This window comes from Astatotilapia calliptera, chromosome 3 (assembly GCF_964374335.1).
Source record: "Astatotilapia calliptera chromosome 3, fAstCal68.1, whole genome shotgun sequence".
In the NCBI taxonomy this organism is placed as follows: domain Eukaryota; kingdom Metazoa; phylum Chordata; class Actinopteri; order Cichliformes; family Cichlidae; genus Astatotilapia; species Astatotilapia calliptera.
Genome location: NC_137424.1, coordinates 82,559,532 through 82,578,564, shown reverse-complemented (window position 1 = coordinate 82,578,564; position 19,033 = coordinate 82,559,532). Strand labels below are relative to the sequence as shown.

Genomic DNA, 19,033 nt, shown 5'->3' with positions numbered 1-19,033 from the left:
TCTCCACCAGGGACAGCCTCGCATCGAAACTGGACAATCGCTTGTCGATTGACTCCAGGATTTCTGCGATGTCTTTGCCGGCAGGCGATGTTGTACCGGGGGAGTCTGCCTGGCGACTTCTCTTCGATGACGGCGTCTCGATTTTGGCCGGGCAAGATGCACTCTGGGCCTTATGCATTACTAAATCTTGAAAACAGCGGTCGATGTAATCTTGGAGAGCGTCTAAACTCTCCCCGTTGTCCTCCAGGGTGTTAGAGATGATAAAACAGATGTTGTTAGTTATATGACAATTGATTAGTATATTTGGTAATACTGAAGCTTGGAAAACCTTTGTTAAACTCTATGCTACCATTTGCTTTTTCTCCGCCAAAATCTCCGGCGTCTGACGTCACCTACAACATCACTTCCCTTAACTTCTGTTCTTAAGAATTATTGTCTTGATAACACACATACATACTTTGTATTTCCAAGGGGTGACTTTCCCCTGCAGGCCCATCTTCTCCAGAATTGTCCTGATCACACACAACAAATAAGAGAGGAAACCATGGCAACTATGTTAATCCCTAAACCCAAAAGTTTTCACAGCAGAGGAACGCCGTCTGGACATCACAGGTTCTGTACAGCAGCGGTCCGTGAGTCGTTTGGTACCGGGCCATGAGAGTTGAAATTTATGGTTTTCAGGGTTTGTATCGTTAACTCGGTTTCCCTGGGTCTTTCCCTTGTTGTAGTTGTGTGTCTTATTTTGAAATAAATATTTACACGTTACCATAGCAACCAGAGCGCATTAAGCGGCAGAGAGGAGGATGTTACTCAATGTTGGTGCATTTTCAGGAGGACGCTGCTAATAAAGTTACACAATCACACAGTACATTCACGTTTATTAGTATATTTACAAAATACCACAGTTTTTGTCTTGGTCGGATCATTTTATGTGATTGTATTTATCCGCAGAGACCGTTCAAGCACCCATCGTGCCTGTTGAGTGAGGCGATGCTGAACGATAGGCTAATTGCTAACTAGAACAACAATACATTGTTCAAGTGGAACAGCGAAGCGCAATTACGAAAGCCAAGGGGTTGTCACATGATTCGGAAGGCATTGTGTGCTTAGGCAATCAGAGCCAGCAGATTTCGTTACGCGGGCATTTTGCCGTAACACAGGCAGAAATATTGCCGTTCAGTGCCTTTGAATTTTTCGTTAAACGAGGTATTCGTAAGTCGGGGTTCCACTGTATATATATATGTATGTGTATATATATATATATATATATATACACACAAAATGTAATTTCTTTTCCTTTTCCAGCAGTCTCAGTTCCCCCAGCTTTCACTGCAATCCTCAAAGCCCTTCTGGACACATTGGGAAACCTCGTCCTTACCGCCACTGTAACAAACAAAAGTCACAGTTCTATTACTTTTATCAGATTTAAAATAAAAATGTGATTTATGTTAGCTGGCTTCATTTAGCAAACAGATAATTCTGTTTATATAGATACAGATATTAATACAGATATATTTTACGCATAATTTTACCTCTTTTTTTTTTCCTAGATGGGAAGTCTATCCAGTTCACATTACAGCAATGCTAACACCCCTTTTGGTCGTCTCTCCTTACCCTCCAGCATTCATAAATCTGTTGACCTTCTTTGTCTGAGACCACCCACTACAATGCAGCACCTACTTGTGCAATTTTTTTAGTGGTTGCAAAGTAGGTTACTTGTGCTGTATGCAATTTTAGATGCACAGAAAGTCTTCACTTACTGTCATAGTGTCCTTATCAAGGGCAGTTCTTCACTCTGCACCGATGTCCGTTTTGCTCTGTCCTCCTATAAAAAGCATGAACATTTGAGTGTTTGACTAGTTTTAGATTTCCAAAAATCTGATATTTGTACAACTAAACATTTGAACTACAATGATATGCTATTGAGAGATACTTTTATGGGTACTTTTTGGTAAAGAAACTGGTGACAGAGAAGTAGGCTTTTTAGAGTACTATTAGCTAACCATTTGAACTCATCAGTTACAATGTAGAATCAATGTCATGTATAGTTTACAAATGACAAAATGTTTACATAAAATCATGACAGCATTTAAATAATATCACCCACTACTAGCATTCTGTAATTTACTGTCTCTTTTGAAAATGTATCACTGCATAAACAGCACAAGACTTAAGAGTATTTAACAAGAGTATTTTCCCCTGGTTTTACTACCACACTGGGGCACATGTTCACCAAAACGCAGCAAACCTTTGCCATCTTATCCAGGAGGGTCACCTTTTTACCCACACATGGAAGAAGTAATCTGATTGGCATGGTGGTATGTAGCATGTAGTTTGAAGCAGGGATTTCGTAGTACCCCATGTGTAGTGTTGAACCCAGTCAGGATTTGTTTCATTCATTTCATAGGCTGGTTTGCTGCAATAATGCCAAATAATTAGCAACTTTATAAATAAAGGTAGTTCTGCATGTTCGTTCTAATTTGCTATGACCTCAGAGCGCATTGAAAATAAAAAGAGTAATATGAACTTATTTAGACCTTACCAGAATAAAAATACTGGAGCACACCAACAGATATCTGTGGATGGTAGAGATCTGAATATCAGCTCGTCTCACAGCTGCTATCCAGGCTAGACGCCTTCTTTTGGTAACATCCAACACATAAGCTCCCTCATGATGCTTCCAGGTGAGGTAACAATGACAAGAGCCATTTTCAAGCTTCTTCCTTTGCCAGTAGTGCAACTGCTTTTTGCAGATGTAAATAAAACATGTTGTTACTTTTAGTATTATTATTATTATCATCATTATTGCACTAAATACATTTTAAATAAAGGATACTTTGATATACATTCTACTGTAAGGTTGGAAATGTATTTTCTTCACCCTGAAATATGTTTTGAAATGTATTTTGGTTTGAAAAAAATATATTTTCAATTTTAAAAATATATTTTTTTGAGCATCACAAATACAAAATATATTTACCATATATTTAAAATATATTTTGTCCTGGTGGATCATCAGGGGTGCAAAGCCTCACAGGTGATGTGCAGTAGTGTGTCCCTCAGTCTGTCCTCACTCTGGACACTTGCAGTCGTCACACATGGAAATCAAATGTGTGATAAGCTGCAGGATTCAGACACAAGTGTAACTTATAAATAGGACTCACATGCAGGACTCAGAGGCACAGTTGGTATTTATTACAGTTCCACCAGATGTATATACAAATAGTGCAGGGGTAGTGCTATATACAAAGCGGTGACAGGGAAAAGGCTCCGGGGAAATCCAGGTAGGGAAAAGACACTTGCTCCTCTTCTGACTCTCTCCTATCGTGACCAGTCTCTCTCCAAACACTCACAAAAAAACAGGAAGCCACTCGGGGAATGGAGGGTCGGGTCCAGGGGATCTGTGTACAGAAGGAAACACACGTTAGAGGTTTTGCGCAGGGAAACGAAAGAGAACTTACTCAGAGCTGGGCTGCACTGACGCGAGTCACACACAACAATCCAGCGATGAGTAGAAGCCACTGATTGTGGAATAAAAGTATGAACATGTGTTTATAAGTTACACTTGTGTTTGAATCCTGCAGCTTATCACACATTTGATTTCCATGTGTGACGACTGCAAGTGTCCAGAGTGAGGACAGACTGAGGGACCCACTGCTGCACATCATCTGTGAGGCTTTGCACCCCTAAAACCACCCAGTGGTTTTAAGCTGTCATTAATAAACTGGCTGAATATCCAGTCTGACTGATTTGGTGTGTGTACTGTTCATGACAGGATCAGTGTTGCGTTCAGGAAACATTTGATAAAATCAGACACATTATTATCAGAGACATGGACTTTAATCAAAGTGACGTCTGCTTTCTGAGTTAAACGCAGAGCTGAATGAGTTTCTTTATTTAATCGTACAGGTTTGAACTCTCTCAGCAGGTGTTTCAGTGTGTGTGTGTGTCAGTGATCACTGTCAGCATCTCTCGGTTTTTATTACCATGTTCATTTTAAAGCTCAGTTTTTAAACCTTACGATGTAACTACAGCCCAGCCCATGCAGCAGTATATGAATGACTAACCTCGTATTGTGGATGGATTATCTCAGTTGTTCTCCTGGCTGAAGTTTGGTCTGTTTGCAGCAGGGGTCCCAGCTCCAGGCCTGGAGGGCCGGTGTCCTGCAGTTTTTAGATGTGTCCGTAATCCAACATAGCTGATTTAAATGGCTAAATGACCTCCTCAACATGTCTTGCAGTTCTCCAGGGGCCTGGTAATGAACTAATCATTTGATTCAGGTGTGTAAAGACGGTGTGTAGAGAGGGTGAGATCTAAAACCTGCAGGACACCGGCCCTCGAGGCCTGGAGTTGGGCACCCCTGGTTTACAGCATCCTGCCATGCGATTGCATTTGTCCATAACCATCAGGAACCCTCACGTTAACTTTTATTGAGTGGAAAAAAGTTAGCGTTCATCCTCCAGCTTCACTGTGTTTATGTTATGCTAACATAACAGTGTGGCCACATGCAGCACATCATCATATACCAGCTAGCCCAACTTCAGTAACCCTACAAACGTCGCTGCTGTTTAGTTTTCATTTATGTTGGAAGTGATAGCAGAGCTGTACGTCACAAAATGCCATCATGTGGCAGCCTCACTGGATCCACTGTCCACCCACCGTGTGATGACCCTCCTCTGGGATCCCCCCACACAAGGGAAATACACCGCTCTCAAGGCGCTGCTGCTGCAGCGCTGCTCCCTCTCTGACGCAGAGTGGGCTGAGAGACTCCTCTCTCTCTCGGGCCTGGGTGATGGTACTGCTCACAACTCATGGAGAGCACGCTGTCCTTTATAGGAACGGATGACAGCAGATTCCTCTTCACTCACATCTTCCTCCAACAGTTCCCAGAGCGAGGTGGCCACGCCAACTCCCTGCTGCTGGCTGCGAAGGATTACTGCTCGCTTGCAGAAGAAACTGATCGCATTCTCCTGGCTACCAGAAGCTTCAGCATCCAGGCGACAGTTCCCGACTCACCGACAGCATCTCCCGCACCCCCACCGATTCTCCCGGGGCCTCTCATTGATAGACTCATCTATAGTGGCAGCACAGCGGCACCGCAGGTGTTTTTGCCATCAGCGTTTTGGGACTCTCCACCATTTGACCTCGGAACTGAAGAAGCTTCTCAGATGAAACATCTTCAAGAAACTTAAAGAAGTCCAGACACTTTTCTTTCCAAGCTCCTTAGACTACGATGACCTGGATGACTGAGAACCTTCACAGAAATGTCAACTATAATATCCTATTAGAACAATTAGAGCATGGTTACAGGTGCTGCCAGCCTCACTCACAGCCATTCAGGAAGCTCGCCAACCCCTGTGCTGGCCTCACTGGCTGCCTGTGCCTTTTAGAGTTCATTTTAAAATTCTCATGTTTTTAAAATGTTTCACAGTCTTGCCCCGCTTTACCTCTCTGAGCATCTACATCCCCACACACCCTGTCGGTCTCTCAGGTCAGCTGACCAGCTGCTCCTGGAAGTACCGTGATCCACGAGGAAGCTCAGAGGGGGCGGGGCCTTTTCTATCGCGGCTCCTAAATTATGGAATAGCTTAATAATAATTAATTAAACAAATTAATAATTTTATGTTTTCTTTTATTTGGCTTTTATTTATATCTTATGTAATTGTAACTAATAACCAATGTTATTCTGCTCCCTCTCAGACCAATATTACCAGTATCATAATCAGCAATATTACCCAACAGATATTAAATTGAATATTTAATATTTGTTTCATCCCCCATCACATGCTGCTACTCCCTTTATTCTATTGCACAACACTTTGTCACTTTCTAGAATCGCCTGCACTGATAGTTAAGTTCTTTATTCTCCAGGATACAGTCATTTATATTTGATACTATGTCTTGCACTATCCTACTACTGTATATTACTGTATACTACTATTCTTACTGTGTATATTATAGATCTTATTCATCTGTCCCTCTGTCTCTCCTGCTGCTTTGAGCATGTACATGACAAAAGAATTTCCCTCGGGATCAATAAAGTCATTCTTATTCTTCATTTTATTGTATAGTTCCAGTGTACTGCACGTTAGTCAGCTGTGGTTGTTTTAAAGTGTTTTATGAATGCATTTGACGATGATGATGATGATGATGAAGCCTACTCAGCAATCCCCTCCCGAGGCACTCACCACCTGATGTAACAACTCTGGTTATTGTGGTATGGCACCAGTAGGGGGTGCTGTCCTACTATTGTGGTAGTTGGGGAGACTGTTCTGTTTAACTACCTGTCCGGCTACCATCCACACCACATGCCCGCGGGACCTGCTAGCCACTCCTTCCTTGCCAGACTGCCGTTACACTGCCTGCAGAGTAAGCCACATCAGATGAGACTGCTTTGTTTGTCCACATCCTCGGTTTGTCAGCTAATCAACCATCTCTGTCTGTTCCAGAGACCCACGCTCGAGTTTCCCACACCTCGATTATTCCCCTGTGAATAGTTAGTAGCTGTGACATTCTGTGCACATCTCCCCACATAAACTCTCCTCATCTGTATTTTGTGAATAAAGTCTGTGTACACGTTAAAAACTGCATTTCATAGGTCCACGTGCACGTACTGGCCTCTGGGCCCGCCTTGACAGACGAGCTGCAGAGAGGCATGTAGGACTGCAACTCTTCTTCACCGTCCCAACTCTGGATAGTCACGCTTTGACAGGTTACTGAATTTACGTAGCGAGTGGTCAGTAGGGTTGCCAACCGTCCCTTAAAAGACGGAATCGTCCCGTATTTCGAAACAAAAGCACACGTCCCGTATTGAGCTAATAAGGGACGCACTTTGTCCCGTAATACAGTGAGAATCAAAAGTAGTCTATAAATGTTAATGGAATTAACACTTTGTTTGAAAACATAATTCCCAGCCCCTCTCCTGCTTTGTGACCAATGAGCTGACAGCACACTTATGACAATTCGAGTATGACAATTCAGATTACCGCTCATCTCATTGGTCGAGGAAAGGTCGCTTGCGGAGAAAATACCGGAAGACAACAGATGACCACAACAAGAAGCATGGCCAACAGGGAAACAAACGCCGACACTGCGGTGCAAGTCTCGGACGACAGTACACCTAAAGCTGGGCAGACACTGTGCGATTTTTTCAGTCGCGTTATTCAGCTCCTGCTCAAACTGCACGATTGACTCGCAGGGGTTAGAAGTTGGTAGGTCACGATGCAGGTCTCACACTATACGGCCCGATGCTCTGATGCGACCTGAGAGCTCACACTGTGCCTCCATAAAATGAAGGTTATAACAGAAAATCTGTCGCTCTCTCTCCGTCTTACACTCACACAGACACACCACCACCATCAACTTTGCTAAATTGCTAATGAAAAACATTGATCAGCTGTGATTGAGCAGCAGTGTAAATCCAACTATTTTCACGGTTGTTGTGGTCGTGATAATTTTGTGATGCCACATCGAAAAGGCTCGGATGAGCTTTCCAAAGTTCTACAAGTTGTGCCTCCATCACTTGTGTCCAGATCACACGCTGCACAGCCGTGCTGCTCCATCTTTTTCACCGACGTTTATGTGTTTGCGCGTGAGCAGTGTGAGCGGCTGTGGTGACACCCTCACAAGCGATTGATGATCGGGAGCTGCTCGAGGTATTAATCGCTTCTCGTTACCCCACGTATACTAAACGATGCACGATGAAGGCCAAAATCGGGCCGATCACCAAGTCGGTCGCACGACTCAAAAATCGGCTCAAAATGGGACAAAAATCGCACAGTGTAAGCCCAGCGTTAGAGCAGCAATGTTTGTTGCTCAGAGAAAGAAAAAAAGGCTGCAAAAGTACAGGGAGGACTGGGAAAAACACCTGGCTGGAAAAGTGCACGACAAACACCTATAAAGCGCACTGCACTGTGTGCCGGCGCACTTTTTCCATAGGCATGCTTCTAGTGGTGGGCACATGAAGAACATGAGGGGCGTGAAAGCTCGGGGAACCCTTAACCAATTTTTTGTCCACCAGGCCACGGCAGAAGCAGATATGGTATGTAAACACTGTTTGTTGTTTAAACCCTCTGGTTAAGGTTAATATGGGCATGTGCAGTGAATATCAGCGCTATGTGGCCAGAAGTGTGATAATATAATTTATTTTGTGTAATAAACAACTGCAAGGATGGATGATTACAACAAATAGATGACTAATACATAAAAGTAATACATAGATGAATAATGATGATGAGTTATGATGCGTAATCATGGGAACAAGCGGGTTTACAAACAGGAGCAGCTGATTAGCATTAGAAAAGCTGAAATAATACCTCAACTGAAGCCAATTGTACTAAATGCACTAAATGTGCACTGTTACAAGAATATTTTTCGTTCTATTTTCTATTAATTTATATAATTTTAAGTTAAGCAGGACAGAGTTCTTTTAAAGAAAGATTTACTTATATTCTCAAAAGTTAAGCATGACAGGCTTCTGTTTAAGAAAGAGACCTCTTTTACTGTGTTAATGTTGTCATTGTGAGCTAAAAATAAATGGCTAAATGATCATTTGTTTCCCATATGGTCATATCACAAAGAATATGCATCTGCTTAAATCAAATTCAAGTCAAATGGTTAAAAAATAATTTCACACACAAAAAAAAGAGCTACAAAATTCACCACACTGGGAAGGGTGAACTGGGTCGCCCGGCCCTGGCCACGAGGTGTCCCTTGTTTATTTTTCAGGGAGTTGGCAACCCTAGTGGTCAGTAAACATCTTACCTCTGCTGGATCAGGTGGACCCTACGCAGTTGGCATTTGAGCCACAAAGGGGGTGAAATGAAAGAAGATGCAGCGCTGCTGTCAGTTGATACAGTTGCACATCAGTTACAACAAACAGATGCTCAGGTAAGAATTGTATTTGTTGGTTTGACTTCAGCTTTGAGGACAATGAGGACACAGGTTTTATTGCAGCACTTAATTAAGACGAGGCTAACTCCAGGGCTGATTCACTGGGTCAGATTTATTACTGATCGTCCACAGAAAGTTTGTATGAATCATGTTTTATCTAAAGAAATCATTGTTAGCACTGTAGCGTGTGTCAAGGGTGTGTCTGATTAACACCTGACACAGAGCGAATCAGCTACGAGCTAAGCTAAGCTGGCCAATCCCCAAATACACAGAGAGTGTGGTTTGGCTGAAGCGAGTGGAGATCACACAAGGGAACAAGAAGTGATGAGTTTTCAATTAAAGTTGCTACACAGATCAGCAAAAACACCACTGTTCGTGGGAACAGGAAGTGATACTCAACACCAAGTGACAACGCCATTCACTTTTTCTATGTGCAAAAATATATAAAGTAATAAACAGCAGTATCTCCCATGTGCTCTGGTGAAATGCTGATGTCAGTGTGGTGTCATGACTCACCTGATACAGCCTGTCTCTAATCAGTGCAAATGTCAGCTCTACGTCACTTGGTCGAACGCTGATCGTAGGGTGTCATCACAAGAGTCCTCTAGTGGGAAATCCACAGCTTGTTGCAGACTGGTGCTCATGTTTACCTCTGAGAAACCTGGCCTCTCTCTGATTGGCTATAAACGTTCCTCTAGCTGTTTCTGTTCAGTACCACTGACTTTTACAGCCTTTTATTAGCAATGCTGCTTCCATCAAGTTCAAAATGAGCTCACAGTTTAAATATTTGACATATTTTCTGTTCTACTGTGAATAAAATGTGGCTTTAATGATTTATAAATCACTGTATTCTGTTTGTATTCACATTTTTACAAAGCCTCCTAGTGTCACGGTCTGTGGGGGGGGGGGGGGGGCAGACCGTGTGGAGGACCCAGGTGTGGACACAGGCGGGGAGGCGGAGCTAATTCTAACCAAAGGCGAGCGTTTGTTTTGAGCTGATAAATCAAAACTATTGCACTGTGACTAGACTGCTATGGACTGACTATGAAACTATAGATTAACTATGATTTCTATGATGGGGAACGATACACCACCTCAGCTGGCTCCTTCCAATGTGGAGGGGCAGCGGCTCTACTCTGAGCCCCTCCCGGATGGCCGAACTCCTCACTTCTATCTCTAAGGTAGAGCATCTGCATCACTCCAGCTGCAGCACCAATCTGTCTGTCAGTCTCCCGTCACTCGTGAACAAGACCCCGAGATACTTAAACACCCGCGCTTGGGACAGGAACTCGTCCCCGGCCCGGACTGGGCACTCCACTCTTTTCCAGCTGAGGACCACGGCCTCAGATTTGGAGCTGCTGATTCTCATTCCCAGCGCTTCACACTCGGCTGCAAACCGTTCACGTGTGAAGCCACCAGAAACACATCATATGTGATAATGTAAACAGAATTGGTCCTGCCACTGAACCCTGCAGAGCTCCATAAGTAACCTCAGCGTGTGAAGAGGACTCTCCTTTCACATGATAGATGTTAGATAGATATGATTGCACTGAAGGCTCCACTGGGGTCTAGCCGGACAAACACACACAGTGTGATGAAACAAAGAGCACGTCTGCAAACAGACACCATGGAAACTGTGTGTAAATATTTATCACATCCAGATGTTTGCACTGACACAGTGAGCAGATCCAAACCATCTGCTGCTGTAAGGTACACTCATCAGGAAACCAGACCTCGGGTCCACTCAGAGCCTGTGTCTGTGACCTTTAGCGCGTCTGTAGAGTTCACAGTGATTCTGACTCCTCGCTGCTTTACAAGACGCAGCTTTTATCTGACTAATGATGACAGATCCATCAACACAAAACTTTCTCTTTACTGCAGTGGGCTAAATGTCCACTGAAAGGGCAAAGTCACTCGCTGATACTTTTAACTCTGTGAAAGAGCGCTGGCTCATTCAGGGTAAGGTGTGGCGCGGTGTGGCTCAGCTGCAGGGCAGGGGTGGAGCAGTGGGTAGGGTGTGATGTCAGGGAGGCGGACTCGCACGCGTGGCCCCATTATCTATTCATGTGTTGCCTGATAAAGATGTTGCTGCGACCTGAGGAGAGGGTGTGGTGTGTGTGCTACAGAAGCAGGGCAGGTGAAAAGCCAGCCAATGAAAAACGTGCTGTTGTCGGCTCATTCACCGCCACAAAGCACTTTTAGCAACTTTAAGAGTCTAAATACATCTTTAAGCACTTTTTGAAACAGACCAACACAAACTAGCCATCCATCAGTAATGGTGATAGGCTCACTCATACTTCACAGGAAGTGACCTCATCTTGGCGCTCTACCGTTTGTGGCATCCTGCAGAAGTCTTGGACCAACATGTTTGTTTTGATATAAAAGGAGTCTAAGAATTTCTGTGTGATCTCAGTCTGAACAGGTGAAACTAGTTATTCCTGACAGGTTTGCACCTTTACCTGAGTGTGTAACAAAACACTCTCTTCAGTCAGCATCACCTTTAGTCCCCACTGCTAGGAGCACCTGGACAGCTGGACACAGGTAGAGTTGGCCCATGTTGTCTCCTTCCTGTCATTAAAGGTCTCTCAGAGACAACAATTTACACCTTTTATGACAATAAAGCTTCAGTTAAACAGTCACACTGCATCTGTTAGTGCCAGAGCTCTGCCCAGACAATAACAGTCCTTCCAAGGAACTCTTTGCCCCTCCCACTTTGCTGATGTAATGTGATGACTCAGGAGTGTTCCTCATCTTAAAGTGGAGCGCAAAAGTATAAAAGAGGTCATAGCGTGCAGGGTCACTCATTCGATCACTTCACACCGTGACAGCAAGGAGACGACAACATGGACGGTCTGCAGGTGAGTGCTGGGCAGGTGACGATGGCAGGAAGCCTGAATAAGTCTGAGAGCAGAAGAAAGCGCACACAAGGACAAGCATGTACAGCTTTAAGAGAGGAGTGCCAGCTCACTGAAGATACATGAAGTCAGAGGAGGAGGAAGGTGAAGGGTTAAAGGAGTCCTGAGATGAAGACTTTTCTCTGATTTTACGACTGACTGCAGATTTAAACACGTTTAATGCAGTTCAGACTTCTTCACTCTCTGGAAGTCCATGACAGGAGGTGCCTGGTCTGTGGTTTTTGCTCTGCGCTGGTCTGATATGGTCTGTGAGCATTTGTGACTCCTCAGATCAGATCAGCTTGTTCTGGCTCGTTTTTTGCTGATACGTGCAGAGGGGTGGAGCCTCATTCTCAGGAATCCACATTTGTTGAACTTTGTTTCTGTCTCCTAGCAACAGGGTTTGAACTGATTGTTTACAGATTAAGATTAGGTGAACATGTGTCTAAAGTTGGATCGCTGAATCTGGTTTCTGTCCAGGTGTGTTTGTTACCTTACAGGACAGAGCAGATTGGGCTAATAGAAAGGACTTTAGCTTCAGGTATACTCAGGGTATAGCTTCAGTATAGCTCAGGCAGGTGCGCTACAGTTATGCCCTTCTTACCTGACACTTTGTTGTCCAACTGTCTATGTGTCTTATCCCAGGTGAGCATTGCATGTCTGCTGGTGAAGATGACCTTTGTACAAGGGGTTGCAGGGAGCTGTCCCACCTGTGCACCAGGTAAGGAGTCCTAATGTGTGTTCTCCTGCAGCTGAAGCTTTGACTCAAACAGATCTACCTGTGCACACCTGCGCATGTCTCTTAGCTCATGTGTGTGTCTCTCAGGTTTCTTCCTAGTGAAGAACTGCTCCAAGACTGTAGGGATCGGGTGCAAAGACTGTACTGATTGCTCGGGTAAGAACACTTTCAGTAAAAGGGCTGGACTTACCTATTTGCAATCAGTCACTGCTTGATTTGTCCTCCTATGTGTCCTCCAGCTTTACATCGGGACACTCTATCTGAGTGCACGCAGTGGACTGATGCTGTGTGCGGGAACCAAACTGTGACCACGGTGACAGTCACCACGGTGACCACTGCTGGACCTCCTGGTAGGCTCACCTGTTCATCCTTCTTCTTCACACGGCTTGAGAGGAACCTGAAGTTCTTATCACTGTCCTTTTTCTCGTCCACAGTCTTCCCTGGTGAAATGTGGATCATCCTAAGTGTGATGTAAGGATAACTCTCCTGTAATTATTAAGTGGCCTCTAATCACTTTTTAATCAATCAGTCAACACTCTGTGATGAGCTGTTCATCTGTTATTGATTCCTTTCTTCATCTGATCCTTTTAACCTACTAGTGCTCAGTGTTTTCTCTTCCTGTTTGTGTTTTTGTATTAAACGGATGAAGGCTTCTGATTGGATGTTTAGCTGGACTTAGTTTTATCTGCATTACAATTGGTTCTTTTTTGAAGGGGTGGAGCTAACTGTGTTTCTATATCTGCAGATCAGTGTCTGTGTTCCTGGTTCTGGTGCTCGCTCTGGTTCTCTCAATGCTATCCCAGCGGTACAAGCAAAAGAAAGGTAACAATCTCCACAATCTCCACCCCCTCAAACATCCACCTGCCCCTCAGGTAACAGGCCCTCTGACCATGTGACTCACCTGCTTGTTTCTTCTGCAGCTTTGTACCTGCCCTGAATGAAAGCAAGTCATTCTGAATGCCTCTCAGCACCAACGTCTTAGGGACAAGCCACTGTCCATGATGGCCAAAGCAGCAGATCCAGCTCTCAGAAACCAGAAACGTGGAGTCCAGGTCCAGGGCAGGTTTAGAGTCCAGGTCCTGGGTGGATTAAAGACCAGGTCCAGGCCGGGCTCATGAGTCCAGGTCCAGGTCGAGCTCATCATTCCAGGTCCTGAGTGGATCAGAGTCCAGGTCCTGGGTGGGATTAAAGTCCAGGTCCTGTCCGGGGTCAGAGTCCACCTGTAGACTGGTTTGATCCACCCATTATACTTCACATCGAGGCCACCCTATAAGAATACAAATGTAGACCAGGTGTAGACTAGGTGTAGTTCAGGTGTGAAGTAAGGTTAGATTCCAGGTGTAAGACAGGTGTAGACTAGTTGTAGCCAGATGTGGCGTAACTGTAGACTAGACGTAGTCCAAGTCCTAGGAAGAATTTAATTTCAGGTGAAGTCTGGGTCCACTTCATTAACACGTAGCCCAGGTGTAGCTCAGATGTAGCTCACACATAGACCAGGTGTAGCTCAGGTGTAGAGAAAGTGCAGCTCGGATGTAGCTCACACATAGACCAGGTGTAGCTCAGGTGTAGAGAAAGTGCAGCTCGGATGTAGCTCACACATAGACCAGGTGTAGCTCAGGTGTAGAGAAAGTGCAGCTTGGATGTAGCTCACACATAGACCAGGTGTAGCTCAGGTGTAGAGAAAGTGCAGCTCGGATGTAGCTCACACATAGACCAGGTGTAGCTCAGGTGTAGAGAAAGTGTAGCTCGGGTGTAGCTCACACGTAGACCAGGTGTAGCTCAGGTGTAGAGAAAGTGCAGCTCGGATGTAGCTCACACATAGACCAGGTGTAGCTCAGGTGTAGAGAAAGTGTAGCTCGGGTGTAGCTCACACATAGACCAGGTGTAGCTCAGGTGTAGAGAAAGTGCAGCTCGGATGTAGCTCACACATAGACCAGGTGTAGCTCAGGTGTAGAGAAAGTGTAGCTCGGGTGTAGCTCACACATAGACCAGGTGTAGCTCAGGTGTAGAGAAAGTGCAGCTCGGGTGTAGCTCACACATAGACCAGGTGTAGCTCAGGTGTAGAGAAAGTGTAGCTCGGGTGTAGCTCACACATAGACCAGGTGTAGCTCAGGTGTAGAGAAAGTGCAGCTCGGGTGTAGCTCACACATAGACCAGGTGTAGCTCAGGTGTAGAGAAAGTGTAGCTCGGGTGTAGCTCACACATAGACCAGGTGTAGCTCAGGTGTAGAGAAAGTGCAGCTCGGGTGTAGCTCACACATAGACCAGGTGTAGCTCAGGTGTAGAGAAAGTGCAGCTCGGGTGTAGCTCACACATAGACCAGGTGTAGCTCAGGTGTAGAGAAAGTGTAGCTCGGGTGTAGCTCACACATAGACCAGGTGTAGCTCAGGTGTAGAGAAAGTGTAGCTCGGGTGTAGCTCACACATAGACCAGGTGTAGCTCAGGTGTAGAGAAAGTGTAGCTCGGGTGTAGCTCACACATAGACCAGGTGTAGCTCAGGTGTAGAGAAAGTGTAGCTCGGGTGTAGCTCACACATAGACCAGGTGTAGCTCAGGTGTAGAGAAAGTGTAGCTCGGGTGTAGCTCACACATAGACCAGGTGTAGCTCAGGTGTAGAGAAAGTGCAGCTCGGGTGTAGCTCACACATAGACCAGGTGTAGCTCAGGTGTAGAGAAAGTGCAGCTCGGGTGTAGCTCACACATAGACCAGGTGTAGCTTGGGTCTATAAAATAAGTCTGTAATTTGTCACAGCTCACCCAGAACCCCCCCACCCCCACCCCAGCATCCTCCCGATCAGCTGTTTCATTTCCTATATGTCCCATAATGCAACTTTACCTCTGCAGAGGCGACAAGCTGAGAGTAACGTGTGTAAAATCAGTGGAATGACCTTTAACCCTTTCACTGTGAGTGTGAGATGTCTGGATGAGCTATTTCAGTCAGTAGTGATGCTTATTTATTGATTCTGGATCAATAAATCTGATCACCTCTGTAAACTGAACGTGTTGTAAACCTAAATCTCTTTTAAATGTTGAAGTCATTATGTACTTGTGTGCTCCTGTTTATTCAGAAATCTGTGACAGTTTTATACTTTAAACTTTCTTTGGTACTTCAGGTGTGTATTAGATAATCTGCTGTATGAACAGAGTGTGTGTTTGTATCACATAATAAACTCTAAACTAAAAACATAATGACTCTCGCCATGGATTCATCTGTTTTATTGTAAGCTAGGAGGTTGTAATGTCAGGCTCACAGAAGAAGATTTACTGTTTCCAGGATTAATTTACTCCCACAGATGTAATATTATCTACAGCTACTCTTAGTACCATTGATGTTAAGTTAGACTCTTTTTCTCCAATTGATCTTTCTGAGTTAACTTCAATAATTACTTCCTCCAAACCATCAACGTGTCTTTTAGACCCCATTCCTACAAAACTGCTCAAAGAAGTCCTGCCATTAATTAATTCTTCGATCTTAAATATGATCAACCTATCTCTAATGATCGGCTATGTACCACAGGCCTTCAAGCTGGCTGTAGTTAAACCTTTACTCAAAAAGCATCTCTAGACCCAGCAGTCTTAGCTAATTATAGGCCAATCTCCAACCTTCCTTTCATATCAAACATCCTTGAAAGAGTAGTTGTCAAACAGCTAACAGATCATCTGCAGAGGTTTATTTGAAGAGTTTCAGTCAGGTTTCAGAGCTCATCACAGCACAGAAACAGCTTTAGTGAAGGTTACAAATGATCTTCTTATGGCCTCTGACAGTGGACTCATCTCTGTGCTTGTCCTGCTAGACCTCAGTGCAGCGTTCGATACTGTCGACCATAATATCCTATTAGAGCGATTAGAACATGCTGTAGGTATTACAGGTACTGCGCTGCAGTGGTTTGTATCATATCTATCTAATAGACTCCAGTTTGTGCATGTAAATGGAGAGTCCTCTTCACACACTGAGGTTAATTATGGAGTTCCACAGGGTTCAGTGCTAGGACCAATTCTGTTTACATTATACATGCTTCCCTTAGGCAGCATCATTAGAAGACATAGCATACATTTACACTGCTATGCTGATGACACCCAGCTCTATCTGTCCATGAAGCCAGATAACACACACCAATGAGTTAAACTGCAGGAATGTCTTAAAGACATAAAGACCTGGATGGCTGCTAACTTTCTGCTTCTTAATTCTCAGCAACCATCTTTTATGAACTCTCTTAACAAGGTCAAGCAGAAAAATCAAGATGATTGAAGGTTTTTTATGATGAGGTGATAGCTTATCAGTTATCATCTCCTCGATTGATCATCTTAAAACTAATAAATCTCCTGGAACTGATGGTTAGCAACCTTTCTCTGAAGAGCTAGCTCCATTACTGCTAGACGTTATATTAGAGAGGATTGGAAAAGGCTCTTTATCTCCTGCACTAACAGAAGACATAATCCCCACACCTAATGTGGTTATTGATAACTGGAGACCTAATTGAATGCAGACGACAACATTTTTGCCTCAACACTGGCTTTTCTGGAGCCGATCATTGATGAAACCCAATCTGGTTTCATGAAAAACTCACTGTAATCAACATTTCTATGCCCTGGTGATAGCCTAATCCTTTGCTTGGACTTTTAGAAGGTCTTTGATATGTTAGAACTTTATATTTCAAAGCATTGAAAATGTTGGCTCTGGTGACTTCTTCTGTCAAGCTGTTAAAACATTGCATTTTACAGGCTCCATAAGATTAAGACGGTGAACATCCCCATGATTCAAGCTGAGTCGGGGGAGGAGATCAAGACTTCCACTGCTTTAATAAAGACAATGGATTTAAAACAACATCCACTCCATCCATTCTCTTATCTTCATCAGGGTTGGAGGGGGGCTATCCCAGGTGTGATAGGGCGAGAGGTGAGGTAGACCATGGACAGCTCACCAGCCTATCACAGGACAAACAGTGAGACAGACAACCATCTGCACTCACGGCAATGTTCCCTCTAAGCTGCGCACTGCCGGCACGGTCTCTGCACACAGAAAATCTGCGTCGCGCACAAAAAAAAAAATCTAACCTGAATTGAAATTAAAGTAAATACCTTAACAATTCAGTTTTGCAGTGTTAGTCAGTGACTGGCTGCTCCCGTATGGGATCAGAACGATGCCACCTTATCCCATAGTCCAGACATGGCATTTAGTCGTTTAGGAAGGGGGGAAGTTTTAGGAGTGACGGCGTGTTTTGAGATGTGAGAGACTTGAGACGTTTAGCGCAAATCTTGTGTAGTTAGTGTGTAGTTAGTTTGTAGTTAGTGTGTAGTTAGTGTGTAGTGTAGTCAATAGTGTTGTTGTGTGTGTCAGAACAATGAGGCGCCTGCTGAGTGTTACAGGTGTTACAGCAGTGATACATCTGCTGCTGTCAGGCCTGCAGGTATCAGGCTGTTGTTCTCCTTCATCTCATAGTGGACACAAATTATTTTTTGGAGCGGCACAAATAATTTGTGTGGCATCAAATTAGATGCAGAACAGCTGATTGTTCTGTAAATAGTTTGAAATGTTTATTTAAAAAACACCTTGGCTGCATTTTTAGGTAAACAGCTGCAAAACACTTTGTTGTTTGCATAACTCAGTTACTTTTTTGAAGAAGTAACTATATAATTAACTGCCCAACATTGGTCATTATTTACTGTATTATGCAGACAGAGTTACAGACTCTCTCCCAGACCACAGACTCAGAATACAAGTCAGAGCTTTATTAAGAAAATATATATATATTTTTTTACTTCCAATAGTGTTAACATGCTACAGGTCATGGACAAGATTTTATTTTTCGTTGTAAGTGGGCTAAAGCACTTAATTAAAAGTAGTGTAACGTGAATGCTGTAATTTGATTACTTTAATAAACATGTAACTTGGATGGATTGGATGCTGGCGTGACCACAGTGCACACGTCTGCTGTTGCTCACAGTGGTCCAAGGGACGCTCAGGGAGTTTGTGTGTTCGCGCAGACACGTGAAACATTACAGGGAACACTGCTCACGGGTAATATAAACCAACTAACCAAGCCCACTAACTGTGGGAGAAAACCAGAGTAGCCACTGCAAACGCAGCCGGACTGTGGGTCTGAACCAGGACCTTCTTGCTGTGGGGCAGCAGTGCTAACCACAGCACCACCGAGCTGTCGACCCAGACTTTAAGAAAGTAGGAAAAGTATGATTACAGCTCGGTACTGCTTCTTCTTTGTGTTGACAGGTTGAACACAGCAACCACCAGCAGCATGCACGTGGTGTGTGCGGGTGTCTGCCTCTCACAGTGATTCTCCTCGCGTGTGATCTTGTAACATCGGGAGTCCAAACACTAAGACACTAACTGATACGATCACCATAGAAACGTGAAATCACTTAGTTCACGTTCCATGTTAGACTGTTGTAAGCGTCACATCCTCCAGTTTCAGTTTACTGAGCGAATTGATAAACATCTGTAACCACCAACAACTCTCAGTAAAGACTAATAACGAAACGAAGCAGCAGCAGG

At 44.1% G+C, this 19,033-nt stretch overlaps 1 protein-coding gene across 1 annotated transcript; it reads left to right on the top strand.

Annotated features, from left to right (window-relative positions):
• Positions 1–11,639: 11,639 nt before the first annotated feature.
• LOC145425988 (uncharacterized) lies at positions 11,640–15,711 on the top strand. The gene is made up of 7 exons (XM_080299510.1): positions 11,640–11,750; positions 12,432–12,507; positions 12,613–12,681; positions 12,765–12,875; positions 12,960–12,996; positions 13,271–13,347; positions 13,446–15,711. The coding sequence occupies exons 1-7, from the start codon at positions 11,736–11,738 to the stop codon at positions 13,460–13,462; spliced, it is 402 nt and encodes a 133-aa protein (XP_080155636.1). The 5' UTR covers positions 11,640–11,735; the 3' UTR covers positions 13,463–15,711.
• Positions 15,712–19,033: the final 3,322 nt, after the last annotated feature.